This window comes from Perissodus microlepis, chromosome 16 (genome assembly GCF_051167445.1).
Source record: "Perissodus microlepis isolate ML-2025 ecotype Zambia chromosome 16, ASM5116744v1, whole genome shotgun sequence".
NCBI classification, from domain to species: domain Eukaryota; kingdom Metazoa; phylum Chordata; class Actinopteri; order Cichliformes; family Cichlidae; genus Perissodus; species Perissodus microlepis.
In genome coordinates, this window is record NC_140476.1 from 14,887,032 (window position 1) to 14,913,063 (window position 26,032).

The 26,032-nt window shown below is 38.7% G+C and overlaps 2 protein-coding genes across 3 annotated transcripts; both read right to left on the bottom strand.

Annotated features, from left to right (window-relative positions):
* Nucleotides 1-71: 71 nt before the first annotated feature.
* fap (fibroblast activation protein, alpha) lies at nucleotides 72-9,930 on the bottom strand. The gene is made up of 26 exons (XM_084908599.1): nucleotides 9,213-9,930; nucleotides 8,933-9,017; nucleotides 8,606-8,695; nucleotides 8,400-8,494; nucleotides 8,216-8,290; nucleotides 8,005-8,057; nucleotides 7,801-7,873; nucleotides 7,521-7,644; nucleotides 7,293-7,447; nucleotides 7,061-7,158; nucleotides 6,826-6,955; nucleotides 6,702-6,740; nucleotides 6,517-6,615; nucleotides 6,346-6,416; nucleotides 6,195-6,248; nucleotides 5,977-6,101; nucleotides 5,769-5,813; nucleotides 4,662-4,760; nucleotides 4,280-4,349; nucleotides 4,003-4,197; nucleotides 3,773-3,827; nucleotides 3,582-3,681; nucleotides 1,260-1,318; nucleotides 1,105-1,177; nucleotides 854-927; nucleotides 72-657 (listed from the first exon to the last, which is right to left on the bottom strand). The coding sequence occupies exons 1-26, from the start codon at nucleotides 9,213-9,215 to the stop codon at nucleotides 556-558; spliced, it is 2,241 nt and encodes a 746-aa protein (XP_084764725.1). The 5' UTR covers nucleotides 9,216-9,930; the 3' UTR covers nucleotides 72-555.
* Nucleotides 9,931-10,004: 74 nt separating this feature from the next.
* On the bottom strand, nucleotides 10,005-24,845 carry ifih1 (interferon induced with helicase C domain 1). Of its 2 annotated transcripts, XM_084908597.1 has the most exons (19): nucleotides 24,258-24,845; nucleotides 23,770-23,926; nucleotides 21,747-21,878; nucleotides 21,452-21,502; nucleotides 19,793-19,924; nucleotides 19,497-19,547; nucleotides 18,256-18,306; nucleotides 16,407-16,627; nucleotides 15,674-15,884; nucleotides 14,621-14,838; nucleotides 14,091-14,192; nucleotides 13,845-13,968; nucleotides 13,531-13,746; nucleotides 12,008-12,264; nucleotides 11,774-11,923; nucleotides 11,495-11,656; nucleotides 11,217-11,410; nucleotides 11,019-11,112; nucleotides 10,005-10,617 (listed from the first exon to the last, which is right to left on the bottom strand). In XM_084908597.1, exons 1-19 carry the CDS (start codon nucleotides 24,690-24,692, stop codon nucleotides 10,414-10,416), a joined length of 3,162 nt encoding a protein of 1,053 aa, XP_084764723.1. In that variant the 5' UTR covers nucleotides 24,693-24,845; the 3' UTR covers nucleotides 10,005-10,413. The 2 variants fall into 2 exon arrangements, with proteins under 2 accessions (XP_084764723.1, XP_084764724.1); XM_084908598.1 differs by lacking the exon at nucleotides 18,256-18,306.
* Nucleotides 24,846-26,032: the final 1,187 nt, after the last annotated feature.

Sequence of the window (26,032 nt, forward strand, 5' to 3'; positions counted from 1 at the left end):
TGTATATTTTTCACAATTTATATAATTTGTATAATAAAACCTAATTCAAAGCACACATTAATGTTATATATTGCTAGTACTGGGTGTTTTTATTTTAATCTTAATTTGCATGTTTGAACAGTAAGAAGATCAGTAATAATCTTTTGGCCTAATAAAAGAACCATTTATGTAAAGAAAAGCAATGAATCAATTAAATGTTGAAAAACTTTTATTTGAATATTCTTATAACACAAATGACTCCACTTTGCAACAAATCAGTGCAATGCATTGCAGTTAATGTATGCTATGATAATCACACATACACACGCACGCACACACACATAAAATTTTTTAAACTATAAATGCATGATAGGACTTGTATCTTTGCATATCACATATTTTGCAAAAATTCCACACAACATACGGATGCTCATTTAAATGAGCAATCTAACACTTGTTGCATTAGTTCAACCTGGCTTTCAGAATATTACAATTAAAAAAAGCACATTAAAAATGCATTAGACAAAGAAACTGTGGTAACAACTGTTGCCTACAAATCTGTTACATCCTTCACATCTATTTGGGACTAAGGAGGCATTTCTGCAGGAAGTGACTCATGTGCCTGTATATATGATGATAGGCTGATCCACTGAGACTATGGTCCTTGTCGGTGTACCACTGAAAGCAATACCAGAATATGATTAGTGCATAGACTATAAGTCAATTCCAGATAATATCGTGCACATTTTAAATCACACTTATTTTAGATTTAATTTTGCTTATAATAGACCATGTTTTTTTTCCATTTGAAATCTTCATTACATCAACAACATCATTCCCAATATTAGCCTCACTTCCCTGAGCTAATATTTACCATCACCTCGAAGTCCACTTGCGCATCCACCAGAGCTTTGGAGATTTGTGCAGCCTGCTGGAAATGGACATTGTCTACGGGAAAGACAGAGCTTTTACTACGTGACTGAAAGCTCAAGTTTCTATCAAGGCAAACAGAGTCTATTTGTGCATGGCTTACTGTGTTACCTGGAACGCCTCTGAGAAAACGGGCTACCACATGTTCAGGTCTTATCAGAAATAGAAATTACTGAAAGAAATAACAGAACGTACCATCTGCTGTGCCATGGACCAAGAGATATTGAACATTTTTGAAGTTCTTTGCTCTGGAGGTCACTGTGGAGTTCTAGAAAATAAAAGAATTACAACAGTCTCAAGGCAGAAATGTGCCTTTACTTCACCACACAGCTAATCTGAATGATATTTACTTTGTACGAGTCGGAATTCTCAGTTGGCTTGCCCATGTAGCGTTCAGTGTAAACTGCATCTGTGGAAGAAAACTCAGTTAACACCGCAAAAGTGGATACAATGGAAACACAAAAATAAATCATGCGTATTTAACATAGGGAAGGAAAAGTTTAGATTGAATGATTACAAGCTATAGGAAATCTTAAAGATGAACTCCATCAACTTTCAAGGCGGAATGTGTCAAAATTACTATGTAGAGTTACAAAGAGGTGTAATCACCAGCCTAGTTTTTATCTCTACTTGAGGCCAGAAGCTCAGGGTTCAATAACAGCAATAAGGATGCACTGTGAGTAATGTAGGTTAACCACAGTTAGGTTTTGGCAAGAAAAACAACACATCTCTCTTATTCTGCTGAATGTACACTGAAATCAATTCAAATGCTGTTACTTCTTTTTTGGACTTTTACTGACTTTATATATTTTCACTCCAAATATTTCTTAAGATGATATTTCAGTCTTTAGGTGGGTCAGCTGAATAATCAGAATGATTGCTTTGCATACTGCATCATCTGGTGCATGATGGAGGATGTTGAGAAAGCACTATTCTACAAACATTTTCATTACGACTTCACTAAAGTCGTAATGAAAACAAGATTTAGAATATTCAAGACTTTTGAGTAGCTTCGCAGTGAAAAAAAGGCAGTGACTCACTGCCCAAGCCAGCAATTTTGGATACAGCATCAATATGCCCTTTCCTGCCTTCCCTGTACACATAAGGCAGGTACTTGTATTCAGCACGAAAATATTAATCAAAAGTAATGGATTAAACATGACACTAACACTGTTACAATACAGCTTATGTAAAGTGAAGGCCATACAAGAAAATAAGCAGCCTGTAAAATTACACTGACCAGCTACTTTGATAGTTACACGTGTTCAACTGCTCATCAACACAGACGCATCACTTACGTTCAGCCCAACCACATGCATTTAAGCATACAGACATTGTTAAGATGACATGCTGATATTGATGGTAAATGAAAGTGACTTCGAACATGGCATGGTTGTTGATACCATACAGTCTTGTCTGAGTGTTTCAGAAACTGTTGATCTGCTGGGATTTTCCCATACCCATATGGAAAAGATATATATAAATCTTATAAAGTTTTTATCTGTCTTGTATGAAACTTGTGAAAGAGTGAAACCACATATAAGATCCCTTGAAAAATTATATAATGAAACTTGTATGTTTTGTATACTTACTAAAAAAATATATGAAAGTAATGAGAAAGTGGCCACTTTCATGAGTAAATCATGTAAGCCTTATATGATTTATATATGATTTACTCGTGAAAGTGGCCACTTTCATGAGCAAATCATATATGTTTTTACTATTTCTTTTCCATATGGGTAAAGCCACCTCTAGGGTTTATAGAGCACTGTCTAAAAAAGAAAATATCCAGTGAGCAGCAGTTTTTAGGGTAAAAAATGCCTTGTTGATGACAGAGATCTGATGAGAATCTGCTTTAAAATAGCCACTTGTTACAACAAACATATACAGAAGAGCATTGAATTTACAACACATCAAATCTTGAAGAAGACGGGCTACAGTGGCAGAAGACCACACTGGTTACAAGTTTTGTCAGCTGAGAACAAGAAACTGAGGCTATAATTCACAGAGGCTCAACAAAAGTGTGGAACAGAAGAAAATGCTGCTTGGTCCGGTGTGAGTCATGATTAGTAGTTTGACATTCAGATGGTAGGGTCAGAATTTGACGCAGCATAGTTGGATCCTTCATTGTATCAACAGCTCAGGCGGTAGTGTAATGTGGTGGTAGTGTAATGTGGTGGAAATATTTTCTTGGCATACTTTGGGCCTCTTAGTACCAACTGGGCATCATTTAAATTCCACTGCCTGCCTGAGTATGGTTGGTGACCATGTTCACAGTGTACCCATCTTCTGATGGCTGCATCCAGCAGGATAAAGCATTATTTCAGCAGTTGTTAGCAATAGTTCTTTAAAAACTTAACTGAGTTCACTCAGATGCACTCCACAGTCACCAGATCTCAATCCAATAGAGCACCTTTGAGATGTGGTGGAACAGGAGATGCCAACAAATTGCATTATGGATGCCAACAATTTTGCAGCAGCTGTGTGAAGCTGTCCTATCAATACGGACCAAAATCTCTGAGGAATGTTTTCAGCACCTTGTTGAATCTTTGCCACAAAAAAGTGAGGCAGTTTTGAAAGCAAAAGGGAATCCAAGCTACTCTGGCAAGGTGTACCTAATGAAGTGGTGGGTGAGTGTATATATGATAGGCTATGTATGCATGTTCACCCACCATAATAGTCCCACTTGGCTACTGGGGCTACTGCAATTCCACACTTAAAGAGTCCAGTTCCAGCACCCAAGGCCATTGAGGAAACATAACCACCATATGACTGAAGATCAGAACAGATTGCATTAGTAAGAACATGTAAAGTGATTATAAAGATAAAGAAAGAGGAAAAAGCAGGATAAAATACAGCTTACCCAGCCCCATATTGCTATTCTGCCTTCATCAATAAATCCCATGTCAATGAATTTCCTGTAACAGGGAGATCAGTTATTATCTGGGGCAAAACACATTTGTTAAACCAGACTACACCAGGCATTTATCTAGATGAAGACTTTTGTATGTGTGTAAAAGATTAAATTTCTTCATACAACAGCTAAAGAACAACACTCATCACAGAGGTGATTGAGCGTTTAGACAGACCTACCTCACAGCAGCTATTTGATCTTCCACTTCAAATGTCCCTAGGCGTCTATAGATTGAGTGCATTATTTCATCCCCTTGGTAACCACTTCCCCTTCCATCAAAGCTGGCAATGATGATCTCATGTGAACTGGAGAGGTACGTGCCCCAGTTCAGCTTGAAGCGATAGTTCACACTCTGACTGCACGGACCACCATAACTACACAAGGAGAGCAACACTGTAAATTTACTTCTGTAAATGTTAGTGGTGTCACATGCAATTTGGAATATTGCTCACTCACACATCAATAAGAAGAGGATATTTTTTAGAATTCTTGAAATTGGGTGGTAACATCATTTCATACCAAAGATCTGTTGGCAAAAACACAGGAAATTGTGAAAGAAGATGGAAAACGATGTTTCACATGCTAGGACGTCATTACAAAACATCTGGTCAGCACATACAATGGCTGATATACTTACTGACTTACAATCATAAAACAGGCAATACAACCTTAGTTGTAATTCATCATTTTGTATGCTGAAAATGTTGCTGTTACTAAGAACCATCGTGTGTGCTCATGTGAAAAAGAGCACATTGGACATACATTCAAACACAAAGCAGAGGATTTCCATATGTCTTCAACAGTTTCTGAGATGGATTTTTCAACATGCATTTCTCACCAAATCCTCCAATCTTTAAGGTGCCATGTTTCATTGTTGGCATTTGGAATTCAGACAAACTCTTTTTCAGGTCCTTGTTGTCTTGAAGAATGGCAAGCTCTGAAAACAAATAAATAAATAAAGTAGCTGCAATGTTGTGTCCATAAAACAAACATAAAGGTGCATACTTCAAAGTGTTCATCATTGAGGAACCTTAACTTCTCTGAAACATTTTGATTTGCTGTTTATTCTTTTTTCTGGGAGCTTCATGAATTACCTTCCCTATTTTGCACTTGAGGTGACGCGTTTAGACCACTCTGCGTCTAACTTAATGTAGCAAATGCGTTACAAAATATTCAAAACTCATGCTTCATCAGAGCATTTATGGTGCAATGATTACCACATTCTCTGTACATGCAACAGCTTCCCAAAACTGAGATGAGACACGAACCCACTCTCAGAGTTTCAAAAGCTAGTGTACTCCCAGTTCTGGTCCCAAGCCTCAATAAACGGGAGGATTATGTCAGGAAGGGAATCCGGTGTAAAATCTGTGTCTAATCAAATATGTGGATCCATCTACTGCCATGAATCCTTGGGAAGTAAAAGAGCAGCCAAAAGTTCTTGAACTTGGGCCACTATATTTGATCTACTGGCTGTATGAAACGAAAACAGCACCTAGTGCTGGTTTACAGATTTATTGCAGCCTAAAGTTAATGTGAAGTTACATATATGCTTTCAGTGGTACAACGTATCAAATCAAAGGGCTTTAAAAATGAGCTTTTCAGCTTTCAGCTATCAGCTTTTTCAGTACCAAATTAACTACTTTTTATAGAATGTTTTCAAATGTAGATAAAAACACGGAGATCTTAAATACTTAAAATCTGTCTGGACTATTAAAGCCTCGTTTTTACCTTGAGATCTGATCCCATATCAATTCCATTGGAAGCACAAAATATGAATGGCTTGTATGGACAGAAGGAATAACTACAGCAAGAAAATTCTGCTGGAATATTTACTGGGTTCTTCTTATTTGACTACCTTCAAAAACAGTAGCCTTATCCTTTAATAGTATACCATGTGAGTGCAATGAGTCATTTAACAATGTGTTTGGGTTATATGAATCTGCACCTGAGCCCTTGCTGTCCATGAGTGTGTACAGTGGGAATCCAGGTCCTGGTTAAAGAAAAAAAAAAAAACAGGATACACACAAATAGAAGTGGATTACACATCAAATCGTCTGCATGCCTTCAGCAAGGATTAGTGTTCACAGATGTTCACTACCCCAAATCGGTGAGTTATTGCTTACAGTAAGAGAAAATGTGAATGGGTAACTGACCGTAGCAGTCCATTCGGTAGTAAGAGGCGTCAAAGCTGAAGTAACCTGAGTTGTACTGGCACCTGTCCTTACGCAGGTTGCAGGTGAGACACTGGGGGGCAGAAGGGCTGCTTCCAATCATAACCCTGATGAAAAAAACAGCACGTCACCTATATAATTATTTACATATAGATTTTAACTGGTAAAAAAAAAGAGGACAGATGAGAATAATTCCTTACTTGTAGAGGTTTCTCTGTACAGGTATTCCTCCATGTTCATTACTCACAAAATATCTGTAGAAAGGAATTTCACACACCAGGTCTTTATATTCTTACTTACATTTTTAAGATTTATGCAGTTTCCCTATAAACGTATGGATTCATCACTCACATGGCATCTTTGGTTAATTTGCTTATGTAGATAACTTCCCACTTCCCAGAGGTAACAGGGGTTGCTTTGCCCTTAATTAAAGAGCTTCCTTTAGTAAGTCACTAAAATCTAAACACATGATTGATATGACTGTGCAACACATTCTGCATAAAGAAAACTGGCAACACTTACATCTTTCACATAATGAATGTGTTTGTAGCCATTAGTGTCACTCATCACTTTGTAGAAACTAAGCTTATCTTCAGCAAAGAAAAGAGGCAAGGGCACGTACTAAGGAAAAAACAAAGTAATACGTTATAGTGATACATCAAAGTAAGGTTTTAAAGAACTATATCAGTAATCTTTTGGAAACTTACATGGCCCACCCATCCAGTCTTGCTTGTTTGCTCGAATTTCTATAGATAGTAAAGACATCAGTTGCAGTTAATTAGCAGAGCATGGCCATCAAGACGATTTCCTCAGCAGAGAAGTCACAGCTACCTGTTTTTCTGTCCAGCGACTTCCATCAAAATCATAGATCTGTACAACCACATAATTCTGTCTTCTTGTGAGCCACTGCACTGCAACGCGTATATCTGTAACCCAGGTCACCGAGCACAAGATGTGATCACTGAGTAAACGCGACAGAAGGAGAAAAGGTTTTCACAAAGGACAGACCATGAAGGCATCGCATTTTCCGGTAAATGATTACACATGTGCTAAATAATATACAGACCCAGAAGAAACAGAAGCGGGAGCAAACACCTGTGTGCGGTGGGATGGGTTTGTGGTATCGACAACAAAAAGTTTCACCTTAGTAAGGAGTGATCCAGCCTATACAAATACAAATATAATATTTGTGATAAATAATTATATATAACAAGAGATCTGACAATTTAAAATGATAAATTGATATTGAAGGTTATATTTTGCTCATAATTCCATGTTTGAAAGTTATAGAATCCCACCTTTGGGTATGGAATGGCCACTGTCTGAGGATATTGCTCAGATCCATACCAAGAGAACTCCACTTTGTGAACTTCTGTATTATTAAACTCTGCATATGCCAAGAGCTTTCCGGTTGAGGACCACCATACTGCCCCATTCGATGCAAACACCTCCTCTGAAATTATTGGAGAAAAATATTAACCCATACAGATGCACACTTTTGAAAAAGAAATAATAATGTCACTAACCCTCATACACCCAGTCAGGGACACCGTTAAGGATCTCATTCTTTTTCCCATTGTGTGTCAGTTGCACAGCTTCATCAGCACTGACATTGGATTTGAAAAAAATGTTGAAGTCTGAAATGTAGGCCTGAAAAAAAAAAAGTGGATTTCAACCATAAACATACAGCTACAAATTTATTGCAACAAAAATAAGCCACAAGTATTATAAATAAATATTTAGTCAGATAAACCGAATTGCAACTTATTATTCACTGGAGACAAAAAGTACATGGTGAGCGCTTACATATTTGTTTCCGGTTGGTGCCCAGGTAAAGTACTGCACAACACGTGGAAGATTTGCAGGCGTGACAAAAGTTCTACGATGAAATATGAACACATACAGGGATAATGGTAATGTACCAACTGATGAATAAACATTTTTACAGATGATACATTTGGGGTGGGAACCAAAATTCATTGATGAAACTCACAAAAAACAGCTACTTACGAACTCTCCCTGTCATAGATCGAATATGAGGCATTGAATGAGTGTCTCCATTTCTGTAGGATTTTAACGACAAACACTTTCATTTGCAGGTTTTTCATTAACAGAATTATAGAAATAATAATAAATTAAAAAAAAGAAAATAAAAAATAATGGTTTTTTTTAAAATACAAATAAAGATAGAAACGTAACTAGGTGAAATTTAACACCTCACCTTTGTGTAGTTGCTTTCAAAGGCGATGTATTTATAATCACCTGACAGCAAATAATCTGTGGCTTCAACTTGGGCCTGAAATAAAAATGACTGCATGAACTTACGGATGTGTTGCAGAATTCATTATACTAATATACATAGTATTTAACATGCGTCACAGTATATATTAGTACAAATATATTACAAAGGTTGAATTGCTCAAATACAGCGACTCCTCCTTTGTTTCAGCATTGTGGAGAAAGACATTCCCGTCTCTTGCTTTATGCAAATACTCCTTATCTGCAGGAACAAGGATAATAGATAAGCTTCCAAGAAGTTTGTATCGAAGGTGGAGATTAATGCTACCAAAATCAGAAGGTATAGCAGAGGTTAAGTGACTGACAGTGATACCTGATATCCAATACAAATTGTAGGCTCTCCATCTAAAGGTGTCATTAAAGTAGTCATCAAGAGAAAAAGGCCTTTTGTTACCACCAGATTCTGAAATGATACACATGTTCTGCATTATTTATTTAACTTGCATGTAACGATACCAACACTCCAAAATATGTGACGACCATTTTTTTTTTTGCGCATTTACAACTTCGTTGCTTGAATAAAGCAAACAAATAGGAAATGCGCAAACACAGAAAGAAGTCTGCTTTGAAGTAGCATCTGTAGCTGCTTTTTGAAAAGAAAGAAAAGAAAAGCGACTCACGGGCCAAGGCTCTAACTTACTGTTGTAAATAACTGCTGGAATGGTTATTAACGTGATGACGACAGCCGCCCCTATCACCCCCCACATCACCTTGTTACTGCAGCCCTGCGAAAGGTGACACAAAAGTGGCAGCCTATAAAAATCCTCTGAAAGCACACAACAAGAAGCTGACGCTGCAGGCTCTCCTTTAGTAACTCATTAGTCCCACGGTGAGCTTCACACTGTCACAGTAAGTAGCCATGCTTTTACACAGATTTTCTTTGTTTCCCCCCCAGTACTGATGGTAAATCGATTACTGACCATGGTCCAGATGAAGTCGCCGTGAAGCTCTTGGTTTTTTAAAATATTCCTCAAAAGCAGCTGGCGTGAAGTTTACAGTCACTTCTTGGAACATGCAGCTTAGTTAACATAACCGTACGCTTGCAAAGGTAACTTTAAACTAATGCAGCCGCATGAGAAAACGGAGCTCCGTCCCGCTTTAGTCGAAGGTTTCCTTCTCTCCTCGCTGCATTTCTGAGACCAGTCGACAGAGATGCCTCCTCGAAGTCTGCTGCCCAACTTTGAAAGAGCGCACAAGTTGCTGGTATTAGGAAGTGGCTTTTTCACTATGGGCGTAAAGTATTCACGCAACAAAACAGGACAGCTGGAAAAGCAGGTTTTTTTTGTGTACCTACATCAATATACTTTAACCATGAAGTGTAAAAAAAATATTTACGTGGCTTTTCACTTAGGGTACACAATGAAGTAACTGTGTTTAAAAAAAAAATGTTGTTGATTTATTATTTAAATATGAGCATAAAGAGGAAAAATGGGATAAAAATGAGAAGGGCAGTCAGTTTTGTAATACTTTTGGATCAAACAAGCTTCCTGCTTGTGTATCCAGACAATGTGATCAAGCAGGTAATATATATGTTTGCGCAAACAAGCTTAAAAGAGGCTTTTAGGAATAGCAGTGCTGTCTCAATCGTAGTGACTCACTAACCTGTGGATTTAATGGAAAATCCACAGCACCTGTTTGTGTGCGTGTGTGACAGGCGGGCTCTGCGGGGCTATCACAGACTCGGTGACTCCCATCTCATGAGACAGCCAGAGTTTGAAAGGGAAAAATATATATATACTTTATTTTCTTGCTTTGCTTTTCCAGTTCATTTAATACCAGTGACAAACCCTTACATAGAAATTAATACACTGCAATCATGCATTACTTCAACAGTAAATCCCATCAAATGCAAACATAATTGAAGAGTAAAACCCTTATTCTGCAATTTTGCACATTTCACAATAATACTTTAACCATTAAAATGATGTAAAACATTCACACTTTTTCTTTACGAACACACTTCAGTCCCATCACCATTCATTTCTCCAGTTAACAAGTAAACATTCAAAGGAAACATAACATTCACTACTCTGATAAGATTATTAATCCTGTGTCGACCATACGGCAACACAATAGAAATCAAGGCTTTCTCAGTCGCTGGTTATTCTACGTGGTTATAATTCACATTGTTTCGTCATCATCCGAGTTATCGGACATGGTCATGTTGATTGCATGTTCAGCGTAGTCGAAGGCAGAAAACTTGATGGGGACTTCATTCCACTTGGTGCATTTGCTAATCTTCTTTCCATTTAAATTCACCACAAAGTTTTTCACATCAAGGCAGGGGCACTCGATCCCCTTGTACATCATCATTGAACCCCATCTCTGTAACAGAATGCAACACAACATATAATGAGTATTTTATTCTGCTCAATGCAGGCCTAACCAAGACTAAATAAAGGCTTGCTTTTGTGCCCTTTTGTCCTGTAATCTAAATTTGTGGTGAAACGTGATCTCAAATTGAAGGGCTGCAGTCTTATGTCATATGACAGACTCACATTTCTCTTTGAAGAACTAGCTTTATTGCTTATGACTAAGAGTCATAAATGTCCTACTTTTTTCTAATTATGCTTAAGCATTAGGTATGTGCATATGCTGAACGACTCCTTGTTAATGCAGCAATGCTGTGTTTAGTTATCTACTAAATTGAACATTCTGAATAAGATTATCTTTTTAAGATTCACAAGAGAATTTCCAAATAATTGAAAAACCTAAACTGAACCTACCTGTCCGCAGTTTTTACATGCAATGAAGCCGTTGGTCTCGTAGTCGAGAAGACGCTCCTGAAGAGTAGTATTTTCTCTCTGAATGTAAAGTTTTCTGTAAAAAGATGCAGTAAAATTGATAATAATCACAGCACAACTACATGAGTGGAATACAGTTCAACACATACAAAAGGTTAAGAACTGAATCGTAAACTGTACCTAAATTGTGGCGTCACATTGACTCTGTGCATGTTTTCGATGATCTGGATGTCGTCGCCCGTGCAGATTGGCTCGCTGCAGCTTCGGCAGCTAAACTTCACATTAGATGGGCTCTCGTTCTTTATGTCCTTCTGCTTCTTCTTCGTCATTCTTACTTTCTCTTCCATTATAGCCTGAATCTGAAACTCAGTGATCTGATGAACAAACAAACAAAAAAAGTCTCAAAGCCATGTGGGTTTTCAGTTTAACAAAGACTAAAAATTCTGAAGTAAACGTACTCTTTTTTCATAGGCTGCCTGATTTAAGGATTTAATTTTCTGAATGGCTTTGTTCATCATGTTCTTGCGGTATTCATTGACGCACTCCTTTTCAGCCACCCCGGAGTTCTTCACCTCGACCAGCGTGTAACTGCTGTCCTCGGCTCTTCCTCTGCCTTGGGCCTGAGAAAGGCGATTGTGAGTGAAGGGTAGGCAACCACGTTTGTTTTACACAGGCTAATATTCCTTCAATTACTGGGTATACCACATTCAATGCTCATTATTCAACTCATTACTGACCTGAATCATAGCGATCTCGTTTGTCACAAGGCCATATCGAATAACGAAATTGCAGGCTGGTATGTCCAAGCCTTCCTCGGCTACTGTGGTAGCAATCAGCAGGTTGACTTGACCGTTGCCAAATTTTTTCAACACATCCTTTTGCTCTGCCTGATTAAAACAGATTTATAAGAGAAGGTTAAGTGTAAGGCGCAAATAATTGTGCAGGAAAATAGAGAGAAATGTAGCACTCACCGAGGTCATTGGTTTAACAACACTCTGGTCTCCTCCTCCAATGACATATGCTGATTTCACTCCAATGTCAGCAAACTTGGGGTTTTCCTGTATCCAATGATTTAGAGCAATGGCGCTGCGTCGTGTTTTGATGAAAACGATCCCTCTGGCTTCAGCCCGAGAGCTGAACTCATGCAGAATTTTAGTTCTTAGTTTTGACAGGCTGTCATTTTCATACTCCGGATTCTCTGCTAGAGTCTCCAGCTCCTTCTTGTTCTCTGTCAGACACAGATTACAAAGAACTGAATTACACTTTTATATCGCTGGCATCAAAGATATGGTGTCTTTTTGTGAGTTAAATATGAGGGTTTATACCTCTAGTAAGTACAGTGATAAGCAGCTTAGCTCAGCTTAACAACAGGACCGGAAATGTGGGAAGGGTTCAAATCTACCACAAAATTCACAGGTAGACTATAAATTTGTTTAAGTTGTGCCTGGTAGAAATCTGTAACGCATAGGGCTCAACTGCCAAACCATGAAGGTTCTCAAATTACCCTTTTAGGCTATCTCCACATATTCCAGAAGTAAAATGGCTAATTTTATAGGCAGTAATATAGAAAGTACAAAAATAATTTTGGTCTCTACAGCTTCTTTACCCTTGATGATGAAGGACACATTCATTTTTAGATATTGTTCTTGTTTAAATTGTACAAAGGCTTAAACTTTATTGCATTATTAGGAAATTGGATAACAAAAAGCTGCTATTTCTATGCTAAGAATCACTTTTTAGTTAATCTGAATGCCTTAACTGGAACTCCTGATAACAGTTTATTATTTTGATGAGTCCTGGAACCTTTTTAATGCATGAGACTGGCACAGAAAATGAATAATGGCTTAATGTGTATCAATCATAATAAAAGACTGTTGAAGAGGTTTTGTGTTTTAAATTTTAATATAATTGCAGGCACATATTAACTAATATCTGTGCAGTCTTTGGCTGGATCTTGCTAACCAAGCTTGCATCCATTAGCTGATAACTTAGTACTTTACTCTGTCGTTCAAATATGATCACATCAGCATCCAAAGTCAAATGACGGCAGCTATGATGCCAAACTCAGTGTTTCAAAATGGTAGACTAATGACCATTGGCTGATGTTGCGTGGCCATGTCTGTCTTTTATATACAGCCCGAATAATTTCTAGCTTTTTTGTTCTGAATGCTGGCAACCACTGCAGACTTCAAAATCCTTTTTGTTTTTCATTTGCTTTTAATAAATGCTAAACAAAAACAACACGCTTTACCAATTAGACCGCTTCAGAGATGTTCATAGGTGGACCTTATTTTATGTGGACATTTTCCTGGCTAGCTAGATGGCAGTTTCACATCTATTAGCTAATCTAAGCCAAACAACAGCTTACCTCACATTTACCCCCCCCCCCCCCCCCCCCAAAAAAAAGAAAAAAGAAAATAAGATTTTCCAAATCTCAGATTATAAAGTCAACAACTACTTTTAATTTTCAGGCGGATGCTTAGTTTCACAATACCTCTAAACAGATTGAAGAGGAACCTCTCAGTATCTGTGATTTGTATCTTATGCTCCTCCTCCGGGGCAGTTTTTTTCTTCATCTCCTCCTTGTAGTATTTGTTCAGGAAACTGAAGGCATCTTGCATGCGAATCGTGTTGCTGAGATTCAGGCTCTCGCTGTACTGTCGGAGGTGCTCTGCACAAACTCGTACTTTCTGATTTTCATCTTTTGCAGCTAAAATGGATCGAGACAAGTACTTTTAGACGCTACACACCATGGGAGGTTGAACAAACGATAACTAGTGAAAGATGAGCGTAAAAATCTGTTTTCACCTTGTCGTTCTTTTTGAACAACCCACTGTTCGTAATTCTGAGAGCCGAGGTCACAGGTGGGGGTCAGCTCGGCATGGTTGTGAATGGCGGTCATAATTTTCTTGATTACATCACCAAAGGGATCCTAAAAAGGATATTTAGTTTCACACACATGTAATCCTGCATTAACATCAGCTGGAGTCCCTCATATGAATTAGAGTCAAAGAAAAGCTTAGCACAAAACCATGCCATGTTAAACAGGCATACCTCCCTCCTATCTTCAACAGAAACAATTATTTTTCTTTGCTCCTTTTTGAATTCCTCTTGGCTCCTTGTCATTATTCTGGAAGCGTCCAAGTTTGCACAGATCTGTGAAAAAAATACAAAGATTTATAGTGTTAAAATTAATCCCACATCTTGATCTCATGATAGAGCGTATTTCTGCTTATTTTCTGCTGCAGTGGAAACTTTATGGCTGCCTTGTGTGCATGGTCAGTGTGGAACAGTGGAAAGAACTTGGCTGAATCAACAAGTTTCTCTATGACTGAAGCAGAAAGAACTTGAGCAGGATTTTGATTAAAAAAAGATGTTCACTGTGACATGTGAGTTACTTGGTATGGACACAAAGAAGCGTGACTGATGACTAGTTTTCTTTCCCAGACTGTCAGATATATTAATCAGAAGCCTTAAAGACTATAGCTAACTTTAAATAATGACTAAATGTGCCAAGAATGAGTAGAGTAATATGCATGCAACACTTTTGTCCACACAGGTGAAGACGGAGAAACAGTATTTACACGCAGTATGTGCTCCTCGGCTTTTTCCATTTTCGTGGCTCCCCCAACCCCTGGAGAGGCAGTCAGGCCCAGGATCTGAGGGAGGGGCACAGGCTCCTTCTGCTCCTTTATGAGCCTTTTGTTCTTGTGTTTCTGCTTCAGGTATCGCATCATTATGTGGTTGTAGACGCCTCCCTTCTGAGTGTGGTGACACTCATCTATTATAATGAGTGTCAGGTCTATATGTGCAAAAGAGAAACACATAAATGTTGCTTTGTTTCAAAAATAACATGCACGTGTCCCAATTTCTCGCTGCCACATTACTGCCAAGAAACAAAAGTGCTCAAATCTTAAAAGACTGTAATTTTCTCGACCAGCAACGCTAATTTTATCCCATTTATTTTGCTTGTTACGTAAACAGAGGTGATTTCCCTCACAGATGCCATCTCTCTCCCAAACCTACCCACACAAACCAGTACTTTTCTAGGAACCTTTGACACAGCAGTTTAAGCCACACAATAACATATGTTGGAAAACTGTCTACTTCAAAAAACAAAAAACAAAAAAAAACTTTATATAGTTTGGATTTTACAAAAGTGTAAGCAGGGTGAATTCTAATTATTCCCATGTACTAGTTTAAGCGATGCAATGCAAAATCCTCCCTGGAGGAAAAAGAGAATGGAGAGTGGCAGCTTGATGTATTTTGGGTGATAGAAGCTCTCATGTGAATTTGATGAGCCACACACTGATGGCTTGAACAGACGTGTGGCCTGGAAACCAGGAGGAAAAAAAAGTACATGCTTTCAGGCGTTTCAACAAACAGCATATGTTCCACTGAGGTGGCTATTCCACCTTGGACTTGTGAGTGCCAACAGGAGTAAGCAGCAGAGTCGGAAGACTTTGACAAGATGCTATCAGGGGAGATGCTGCTCTGTCCTTTGGGTGGCTTTCTATTCCAGAAGCTGTCAGAGTTTGAAGCTTAAGCCTGGATAGATTTTAGTTAAAGAGTGTGTTTTAAAAAAAAATATAAGGATAATGTATTCAATTTTGTGAAATTGTGTTGAAATATCATACCACTTAAGTTCACGCCCTCATCCTCTCCACTGTTAGCCCTCTCTAAGTAGTTTTCCAGAATCTGGGCAGTGCAGATGATGATGTCATTTTTCTTCACGATTTCTGTGAAAGAGATTTTGAGCTGGGAGTCTCCGCTGACTCGCTCCACTTTATATTTGTTCTTGAGAAAGGGCAGGAATTCTGCAGAGTAGTGCTGCTCAACAAGAGGAACCTGCAGGGCATCAGAGCACATAAAACTTTCATGAAGTCAATGCCACAAAAGTCAAGAGATATAACCGACAAAATTAGAAAAAGTCTTTACTGTTGTTTTTAGGATCAGAGAGCTCCTGATGATTTAAGTGTTTGTGCCAACATTAGTAAACCAGAACACATAAATATGTGCTAGACTGTTTGGTTAAGGCAGGGTCTCAAATTAGCTGTGCAGTAATTTAGGAGCTTCTGTTGATGTTGGTTTTTAGAGCAGAGAGAGTAAAGGCACTGGGGTTACTGTTCTGCTCTTTTTCACAAATCAAGAATCAAAAACTGTGATGATTTTCAGTGGTGATCACTATTTCACAATCTGTTTTCAAATGCAACCACATAGTTTTACAGCTGGAAAACCTACAACAGACCACATGAAGTATGTGCTAAAAAATAACAATGTTCAGGAGTGCTTAATGAGAAATGGACAGAAGTAGGTTAGCATAATAGTGCAAACCCAGAAGTATTCTATACCAGACACACATTGTAGTACCTTGTTCACCAAGACGATCACTTTTCTTGGTTTCCCTTCAGCCTTTCTTCTGTCCAGATGTTCTTTGGTAATATAAACTGCAACTCTGGTTTTACCGCTTCCTGTGGGGAGACATACGATGATGTTTTTCCCCTCCAAGGCAGGTCCAGCGACTTCCATCTGATAATCTCGAAGAGTAATTTCTTTTTCTGGGCTTCTGGCAACTTCTAAGGCACTTCCATCTGCAAAGGAGAGCAGAGGTTCAGAATCACAAAACGTCTGTCTGTGTCAGCAACCCACAATTACAGACATGACCAACAGGAAATGCCTGCTTCTCTTTGTTTTTGTTCCTGGGTAAACAGAGAACATACACGTACACTGTACAGTACATCCATATCATGTAAGATGACCTAACTTTAAAACACTTCCAATAGTTAAACCACAAACAAAGGCACTGAGTAGAGCATGTAAATCATGTTTCAGTGTTACAAGAAAACATTGTGCACTATAAATGATGTCACTGAGAGGCACTACTTAATGCAAACCATACAACACTAGGACTTAAAAGCAAATGCTTCTCTATATATAGTGAATGCTATTTGATATTTCACACCAGTCTACTAATCTAACGGTGAAAGTGACAATAAAAAGGGATGGGTTGAGGCAGACTAACATCAAGCACTATGCTTTCTTATATATGTTTTTATAATAATCAGATTACTTAGAGAGAGACATTACAAGTCATTGCTATTTGCCTTATTTCCTCTACAAGTACAATAGACTTACTATGATCCACTTAGACTCCAAGTTGCTGGCAGGCTGTTACTTATTTGCTCTGTCTAGGCAGGGGATAATACATGACTAAGACACCAGGAGCAATATGAATGTACCCCCTACTCTGCTCCCCTTTCCACTCAACTCTAAGTTCTTCTTCCCCCCCAGTTAGAGTTTAAACCCCCCAAATCTTTTTTTTTCTTTCTCAGTGCAGACAGTCTTTAATTTTCGCTCACTGACTTGGTATGCCAGAGGTTACGGTGCTGTTTCAAGCAACTTTATGCAAGCAAATGCAAGTCTCCAATGATGAGAAAAAAGAGCTTTAATGATATTAATAAGTAAACAGTGGTCCATGTGGCCTCCTGAACTTCTGAAAGCAGTTCCCATAGAATTATTCAAGAAATAAACATAGAGCTGTTTTCAGATTCATTAGGACTAAGTATGAGCTCTGCTCATTTTAGAAAACATTTAAAAAAAACAATTCTGCTAGAGACTCGCCTTGCAGGAACAATCTTTCATGTAAACTACTCTGTTAAACCCATTTACTCGCAGGCTGCAGACATCTTTGGGGCCTTTCTACTACTGAAATAACCTGACTAAACTGCAAAAGAACTAATCTGATTCAACTCTTTTCTTCCTGCTTCGCAATTCAGGGTAGAGTATTCCAAGCAGAAATGCACTTATCCATCATATAAGCCAAACACTACAGAGCCACATGAATGTAACTTTTCCTTTACATTTCCTTATACTCCAGCATATGGTTTTCATTTGAACTGCTAGCTATGCACTGTCCTCTTTGACCTCTGTGTAGTTCATCATGATGCACACATGGAACTTGTTTATTAGTGTGAAACTGGCAGGACAGAGTTAATGTTCCACTAATGTAACCACATGTTACAACAACATTTTTCCTTTACCATACTTCATATTGCCTTTAGGATACTCAGGATACTTTAGGGCAGCTACAGCTGCACTGATCTTAGTTTGGTTATTGTGCATGACCTACTGAGGCAAAATAAAATATTTGTAATTACCAACAACCCCTTTAAATACTTTAATTGCCTTAACAGGGTGAATAAAAGTGAATCCATCCCACCTGGCTGTGAGGGCTCTGAGTTGCTGGGCAGTTCACTGCTTGCATATAAGTCTGAAAGGACATAAACCAAAGTTTAAAAAGTTGGTAGTTACAGTGTTAGCTGTAGTTTTAAATGAGTAGCTACTTTTTTGTGCTGCTCTGTGTTTGCATCAGAGTTAATGATGAAGAGTTAGACTTATTTTGAGTAATTATGAACTAATCATTGCCTTTATACACGCACCGGCCTTTTTGTTAAGTACATCTTGCTAGTACACAGTCGGCCTCCTTTTGTCTTCAGAACTGACATAATTGGATTCAGTAAGATACTGAAAACATTTCTCTGTGATTTTCCATATTAACATGATGATCATGTGGTTGCTGCAGATTTGTTGGCTGCAAATCCACGATGTGATTGAAATGCCCCACTCCATCACATCCTAAAGGCGCTCTATTGGATTGAGATCTTGTGACTGTGGAAGCCATTTGAGGACGATGAACTCATTGTCATGTTTAAGAAAAAAAATTGAGATGATTTGAGCTTTGTGACATACCACAGTATCCTGCTGGGAGCAACATGGGTACACTGTGGTCAAGAAGGGGTGGGATGGGATGCAGGCTGTGGCATTTAATCAATGCTCGTTGGTAGTAAGGGGCCCAAAGGGTGTCAAGAAAATATGCCCCAAACCATTATGCCACCAACACCAGCCTAAACCACTGGTACAGGGCAGGCCATGTGTGAGCCTGTGCAAACTGCAGTCTCAGTTTCCTGTTCTTATCTCGCAGGAATGACATCCGCCATGGTCTTCTGCTGCTGTGGCCCATGTGCTCAACAAGGAGTTACAGTGAGTTGCTGTTGCCTCCTATCAGCAGTCTGGCAAACAAGGTATTTTCTCCCAGAAAATTGCCACTTACTGGATATTTTTTTGTCTTTTTCTGGCCATTCCCTGTGAACCCTAGAGATGGTTACATGGGAAATTCCCAGCAGATCAGCAGATTCTGAAATAGTCAGAGCTGTCTGCCTGGCAGGACAGAGTTAATGTTCCACTAATGTAACCACATGTTACAACAACATTTTTCCTTTACCATACTTCATGTTGCCTTTAGGATACTCAGGATACTTTAGGGCAACTACAGCTGCACTGATCTTAGTTTGGTTATTGCGCATGACCTACTGAGGCAAATAAAAATATTTGTAATTACCAACAACCCCTTTAAATACTTTAATTGCTTCAACAGGGTGAATAAAAGTGAATCCATCCCACCTGGCTGTGAGGGCTCCGAGTTGCTGGGCAGTTCATTGCCTGCATACAAGTCTGAAAGGACATAAACCAAAGTTAAAAAAAAAATGGTAGTTACAGTGTTAGCTGTAGTTTTAAGTAAACTGAATTTTGTTTGTATTCCTTCAACCTTTTACATATTTCCATATACGCATTGAAAGTTTAAATTTCTAGCAAAGAAATGTTAGATATATGTTAGATTAACAGTAAGAATGACACGTGTGAGAGCACTTCCTCAGCTCTCCTTAATGCAGACATTAAACAGACATGCTCTGTGTGACCTGTGGATTGATCCATAGGCTGTTCGTTCACGGTGATCTCCATCGATTCAGTGCCATCACAACTTTCAGCTGATGTTGGACTCTCCCCTGTAGCTATAGGTTTGTCTTTCAGTGATGGTTTCTTATCTGATCCTAAGAAATGTAAAAAAGGAACATTTTATAAATGAGGAGTAACAATTTACCAGGTAACACTTTATAATACAGTACATCAATATTTGCATAAAGACAGATGTTTCACTTTACTTGAGTAGGTAAACAGTAATGGCAAACCAGTCCCTGAGTATTAAGGAATTACCTTACAACTATTAAATCTGACATTTCACTTTACTTAAACAGACAGAGAAATAAAAGGTACTGGTGAAAATACTGAGAAGAAAACAACTGATCAGAAATTAAATATGATGTTTTGTTTTGCTTTGTTAGTAATGGTAAAGTAATTTTGCAGTAAGAAGGAACTACTGAGTAATTACTTAGTGTGATGCATGAGGCAACAGAAAAATAGTAACTAATGGTGAAGTAATTATTAATAAATGAGTAGCTACTTTTTTGTGCTGCTCTGTGTTTGCATCAGAGTTAATGATGAAGAGTTAGACTTATTTTGAGTAATTATGAACTAATCATTGCCTTTATACACGCACCGGCCTTTTTGTTAAGTACATCTTGCTAGTACACAGTCGGCCTCCTTTTGTCTTCAGAACTGACATAATTGGATTCAGTAAGATACTGAAAACATTTCTCTGTGATTTTCCATATTAACATGATGATCATGTGGTTGCTGCAGATTTGTTGGCTGCAAATCCACGATGTGATTGAAATGCCCCACTCCATCACATCCTAAAGGCGCTCTATTGGATTGAGATCTTGTGACTGTGGAAGCCATTTGAGGACGATGAACTCATTGTCATGTTTAAGAAAAAAAATTGAGATGATTTGAGCTTTGTGACATACCACAGTATCCTGCTGGGAGCAACATGGGTACACTGTGGTCAAGAAGGGGTGGGATGGGATGCAGGCTGTGGCATTTAATCAATGCTCGTTGGTAGTAAGGGGCCCAAAGGGTGTCAAGAAAATATGCCCCAAACCATTATGCCACCAACACCAGCCTAAACCACTGGTACAGGGCAGGCCATGTGTGAGCCTGTGCAAACTGCAGTCTCAGTTTCCTGTTCTTATCTCGCAGGAATGACATCCGCCATGGTCTTCTGCTGCTGTGGCCCATGTGCTCAACAAGGAGTTACAGTGAGTTGCTGTTGCCTCCTATCAGCAGTCTGGCAAACAAGGTATTTTCTCCCAGAAAATTGCCACTTACTGGATATTTTTTTGTCTTTTTCTGGCCATTCCCTGTGAACCCTAGAGATGGTTACATGGGAAATTCCCAGCAGATCAGCAGATTCTGAAATAGTCAGAGCTGTCTGCCTGGCAGGACAGAGTTAATGTTCCACTAATGTAACCACATGTTACAACAACATTTTTCCTTTACCATACTTCATGTTGCCTTTAGGATACTCAGGATACTTTAGGGCAACTACAGCTGCACTGATCTTAGTTTGGTTATTGCGCATGACCTACTGAGGCAAATAAAAATATTTGTAATTACCAACAACCCCTTTAAATACTTTAATTGCTTCAACAGGGTGAATAAAAGTGAATCCATCCCACCTGGCTGTGAGGGCTCCGAGTTGCTGGGCAGTTCATTGCCTGCATACAAGTCTGAAAGGACATAAACCAAAGTTAAAAAAAAATGGTAGTTACAGTGTTAGCTGTAGTTTTAAGTAAACTGAATTTTGTTTGTATTCCTTCAACCTTTTACATATTTCCATATACGCATTGAAAGTTTAAATTTCTAGCAAAGAAATGTTAGATATATGTTAGATTAACAGTAAGAATGACACGTGTGAGAGCACTTCCTCAGCTCTCCTTAATGCAGACATTAAACAGACATGCTCTGTGTGACCTGTGGATTGATCCATAGGCTGTTCGTTCACGGTGATCTCCATCGATTCAGTGCCATCACAACTTTCAGCTGATGTTGGACTCTCCCCTGTAGCTATAGGTTTGTCTTTCAGTGATGGTTTCTTATCTGATCCTAAGAAATGTAAAAAAGGAACATTTTATAAATGAGGAGTAACAATTTACCAGGTAACACTTTATAATACAGTACATCAATATTTGCATAAAGACAGATGTTTCACTTTACTTGAGTAGGTAAACAGTAATGGCAAACCAGTCCCTGAGTATTAAGGAATTACCTTACAACTATTAAATCTGACATTTCACTTTACTTAAACAGACAGAGAAATAAAAGGTACTGGTGAAAATACTGAGAAGAAAACAACTGATCAGAAATTAAATATGATGTTTTGTTTTGCTTTGTTAGTAATGGTAAAGTAATTTTGCAGTAAGAAGGAATTACTGAGTAATTACTTAGTGTGATGCATGAGGCAACAGAAAAATAGTAACTAATGGTGAAGTAATTATTAATAAATGAGTAGCTACTTTTTTGTGCTGCTCTGTGTTTGCATCAGAGTTAATGATGAAGATTTAGACTTACTTTGAGTAATTATGAACTAATCATTGCCTTTATACACGCACCGGCCTTTTTGTTAAGTACATCTTGCTAGTACACAGTCGGCCTCCTTTTGTCTTCAGAACTGACATAATTGGATTCAGTAAGATACTGAAAACATTTCTCTGTGATTTTCCATATTAACATGATGATCATGTGGTTGCTGCAGATTTGTTGGCTGCAAGTCCACGATGTGACTGAAATGCCCCACTCCATCACATCCTAAAGGCGCTCTATTGGATTGAGATCTTGTGACTGTGGAAGCCATTTGAGGACGATGAACTCATTGTCATGTTTAAGAAAAAAAATTGAGATGATTTGAGCTTTGTGACATACCACAGTATCCTGCTGGGAGCAACATGGGTACACTGTGGTCAAGAAGGGGTGGGATGGGATGCAGGCTGTGGCATTTAATCAATGCTCGTTGGTAGTAAGGGGCCCAAAGGGTGTCAAGAAAATATGCCCCAAACCATTATGCCACCAACACCAGCCTAAACCACTGGTACAGGGCAGGCCATGTGTGAGCCTGTGCAAACTGCAGTCTCAGTTTCCTGTTCTTATCTCACAGGAATGACATCCGCCATGGTCTTCTGCTGCTGTGGCCCATGTGCTCAACAAGGAGTTACAGTGAGTTGCTGTTGCCACCTATCAGCAGTCTGGAAAACAAAGTATTTTCTCCCAGAAAGCTGCCACTTACTGGATATTTTTTTGTCTTTTTCTGGCCATTCTCTGTGAACCCTAGAGATGGTTGTATGGGAAATTCCCAGCAGATCAGCAGACTGTGAAATAGTCAGACCTGTCTGCCTGGCACTAACAGCTATGACACACTCAAAGCTATTGAGATTACTTTCCTCATTCTGATGCTCGTTTTGAAGCAGGTTATATTAACCATGTCATGAGCTGCTGCCATGTGACTGGCCAACACGATATTTGCATTAATGGGGAGTTAAACAGGTATACCTAATAAAGTGGCCAGTGAGCGTATACACGAATGCCTTCTAGAATGTTTAAAGTTGATGATGATTATCTTTTTCCATAAATATGGTTATTCCAGGATTATTTGAGGTTATTTGGATGACTGTTTAGTAAAATAATAACTTGTTATTTTCCTTTGTTACACTAGTCTACACCAAGAACATGGCTTTAAATGTAATAAAGACTATAACTAAAACTCTTAATCATAATTAATCATCCCAATTTTAATTAGTGAGATTGTTGCAAAGCAATGATCACAGTATATTTACTAATGCAGTTGGATTAAAGATACTGAATTCCCTCTGTAGTTGTAATCACTTATGTGCACATGTTTTATAGAATCTGTCTATATCTCACCACTGAGACTTCTGTGCCACAAATTTCCCTGATAGTATTTGGTGTATTGGGTGTGTGTCTTCCAGCATAGTTCAGTTACCTTCGTTGCCAGTCAACTCATTATAGAGCACACGGTGTTCAGTGTCTTTAAGAACTTGAAGAAATGTTGAATACCATCCTGGTGGACATTTGATAATTCTTCTTAAAAGTTCCCTTGCGCCACTCCTGGATCCCCTGTTGCCTATTTCAGCCGTAATCTAGATGATAAGTGTAATGAATAAAGTCAGTTTGCTAAGCAATCAGAGAAAGGCATTGCCACCAAAAGGATGAGCGGCCTACATTTGTCTGCCATCTAGTGGTCAAAGACAGAAAAGACATGTTTTGGGAAACAGTTGGAAGAAAAGGTAAATACTGAAGCTATACTGATACTTTCGAGGTTTTTCACACCAGTGAAATTAGTGTGAATACACACAGTGAACCTTTGACACTTGAATATTTTCTCTCTTACCACCAAAGCTCATGTGCTAAGCAGCATGCAGATAAAGCAGTAGTAGTTTTGAAAGGTTGGTTGCACTATAATGTACTTACTCTGTCGCGCTCATCTATGGTGAGCAGTCCTGTACTGTAACATTGTCCACACACTAATTCTGTAGCCATGTCTGCAAGGCTGGGAATAAGTAAGTGAATAAGTCGGACACAGTTTTCATTCTCTGCCTCAGCTTCGGGAGTTGGGAGATTTAACTGCATGTAGTCAGCTGCGAATTTACAGCCCCCGTTATTCAGTGCGTCAACGAACGCAGTGAACCATCCGGGAGTATGTGGCTTCTGAACTACTATATTAATAAGGGAGTCCGCAGCCGAAATATCACCATCGTTTCTGGCCTTCTGCCTGATCCGTTCCTTTTGCTCGTTTTCGATAAAGTCTATAAGATCCAGGACCCGATCCACCACAATAAGCTCCTTCAGCCTCGGCCTCAAGCAGTCGATCAGGCACTCGCGCATTTCATCCGTTTCAGACTCCATCGGTACTCACTTAACAGATCACTAAACTGGCTCCTGCGTTGCCTAAAACTACATTCACAGCAAACGCGCTGATTCACGGTGCCTTTATCGAGGAAAATGGAGCTCTTTCACTTTCGTTTCTCCCAAGCAGTCAACATTTAAAACGGCCACTGGGTGTCACTAACGGACCACAGTAGTTCCAATAGATCAGAAAGTGACCTAAATTGACTTTTTGTAAATCGTTTATCGTACACAGTATTATTGTAACATTATTGTAGTGAACTTTCTGCATTGGCGACCATAGCAACACCTTTCTAGTGCTATTGCCTGGTAGGCCAAAATCTGACCTTATATAATTCAAACTTTGAAGCACAGAGACCAGAAAAGAAAGGGAAAACGAATATTTCAAAAGCGAAAACTTCCAAGCAACTTATCTCTACGTCACGAGTTATTTTGGTCCATCCCCGGTTTCTTTTCTCCACCCTCTAACTCTGTTATTGTTCTTTAATGTAGCGACAGAGCCAGCCAGCCAGTTGTGCCAAAACGTGATCGTCTTGTTTGCCTATACTATGAAATATATGTCAAAAATATCGATATCAAGTCTTTTTAAGGCAGAGAGAATATTTCTGTAACAAGGTAGAAGCTACAATCAGTTTTTGGCGAAACAACGTTTATATATCATTTATTTATCAATGTAAAACGCTCACTGACGTTAAAAATGCATTTTTAAAGAGAGACAAGGGGGTTACAGAAATTTCAACAAACATAACACAGTTACATTTAAATAATATTTCTATAAAGATATTTTAAGTGGTCGAAACGAGTAGATGGATTACAATGTAGTATGCAAAATAGCGCAGAAGTCTCCTAGGCAATATTCTTCAGGAATAGTTTTCCAGGCTTCATGAAGGACATTCACAACAGTGATTCTTTGGATATTGGCCGCCTTTTGTTCTGTTCTCTGTCAAGATGATCCCACATTGCTTCAATAACGTTGAGGTCCGGGCTCTGAGGAAGCCAATCAATGACTGATAGTGTTCCATTATGGGTTTTTTCTACGCAGGTATGTTGTTACTTTACTGGCTGTGTGTTGTGATGTTGAAAAATGAAGCCAACTAGATGTTTTCCAGATGTTATTGCCTGGTAGGTCAAAATCTGACCTTACTTTTTTCTGTCTTCAAATTACATTAATTTTGACAAGATTTCCACCACTGGGTGAGGTGAAGGCCCAAGTCTTTGGGTCTTATACGGGTGGGTGTTGACACTCACTATTATACATACTGGGAATGATTTGAACCTAAACCAATTGCCAAAAACCTCTGGTCCTGTTCTAATTTACCATACCTTTATCCTTTTCCTCT

Coding starts and splice junctions, on each gene's coding strand:
- fap (XM_084908599.1), bottom strand. Junction 6,616..6,701: donor AGACTGGATGGGTGGGCCAT/GTAAGTTTCCAA, acceptor TTTTTTCCTTAG/TACGTGCCCTTGCCTCTTTT. Junction 3,828..4,002: donor GATCAAATAGCTGCTGTGAG/GTAGGTCTGTCT, acceptor TCCCTGTTACAG/GAAATTCATTGACATGGGAT.
- ifih1 (XM_084908597.1), bottom strand. CDS start 24,692: ATGGAGTCTGAAACGGATGAAATGCGCGAGTGCCTGATCGACTGCTTG. Junction 19,548..19,792: donor GCCTATGGATCAATCCACAG/GTCACACAGAGC, acceptor ATGTCCTTTCAG/ACTTGTATGCAGGCAATGAA. Junction 14,193..14,620: donor CCGAGGAGCACATACTGCGT/GTAAATACTGTT, acceptor TTTTTTTCACAG/ATCTGTGCAAACTTGGACGC.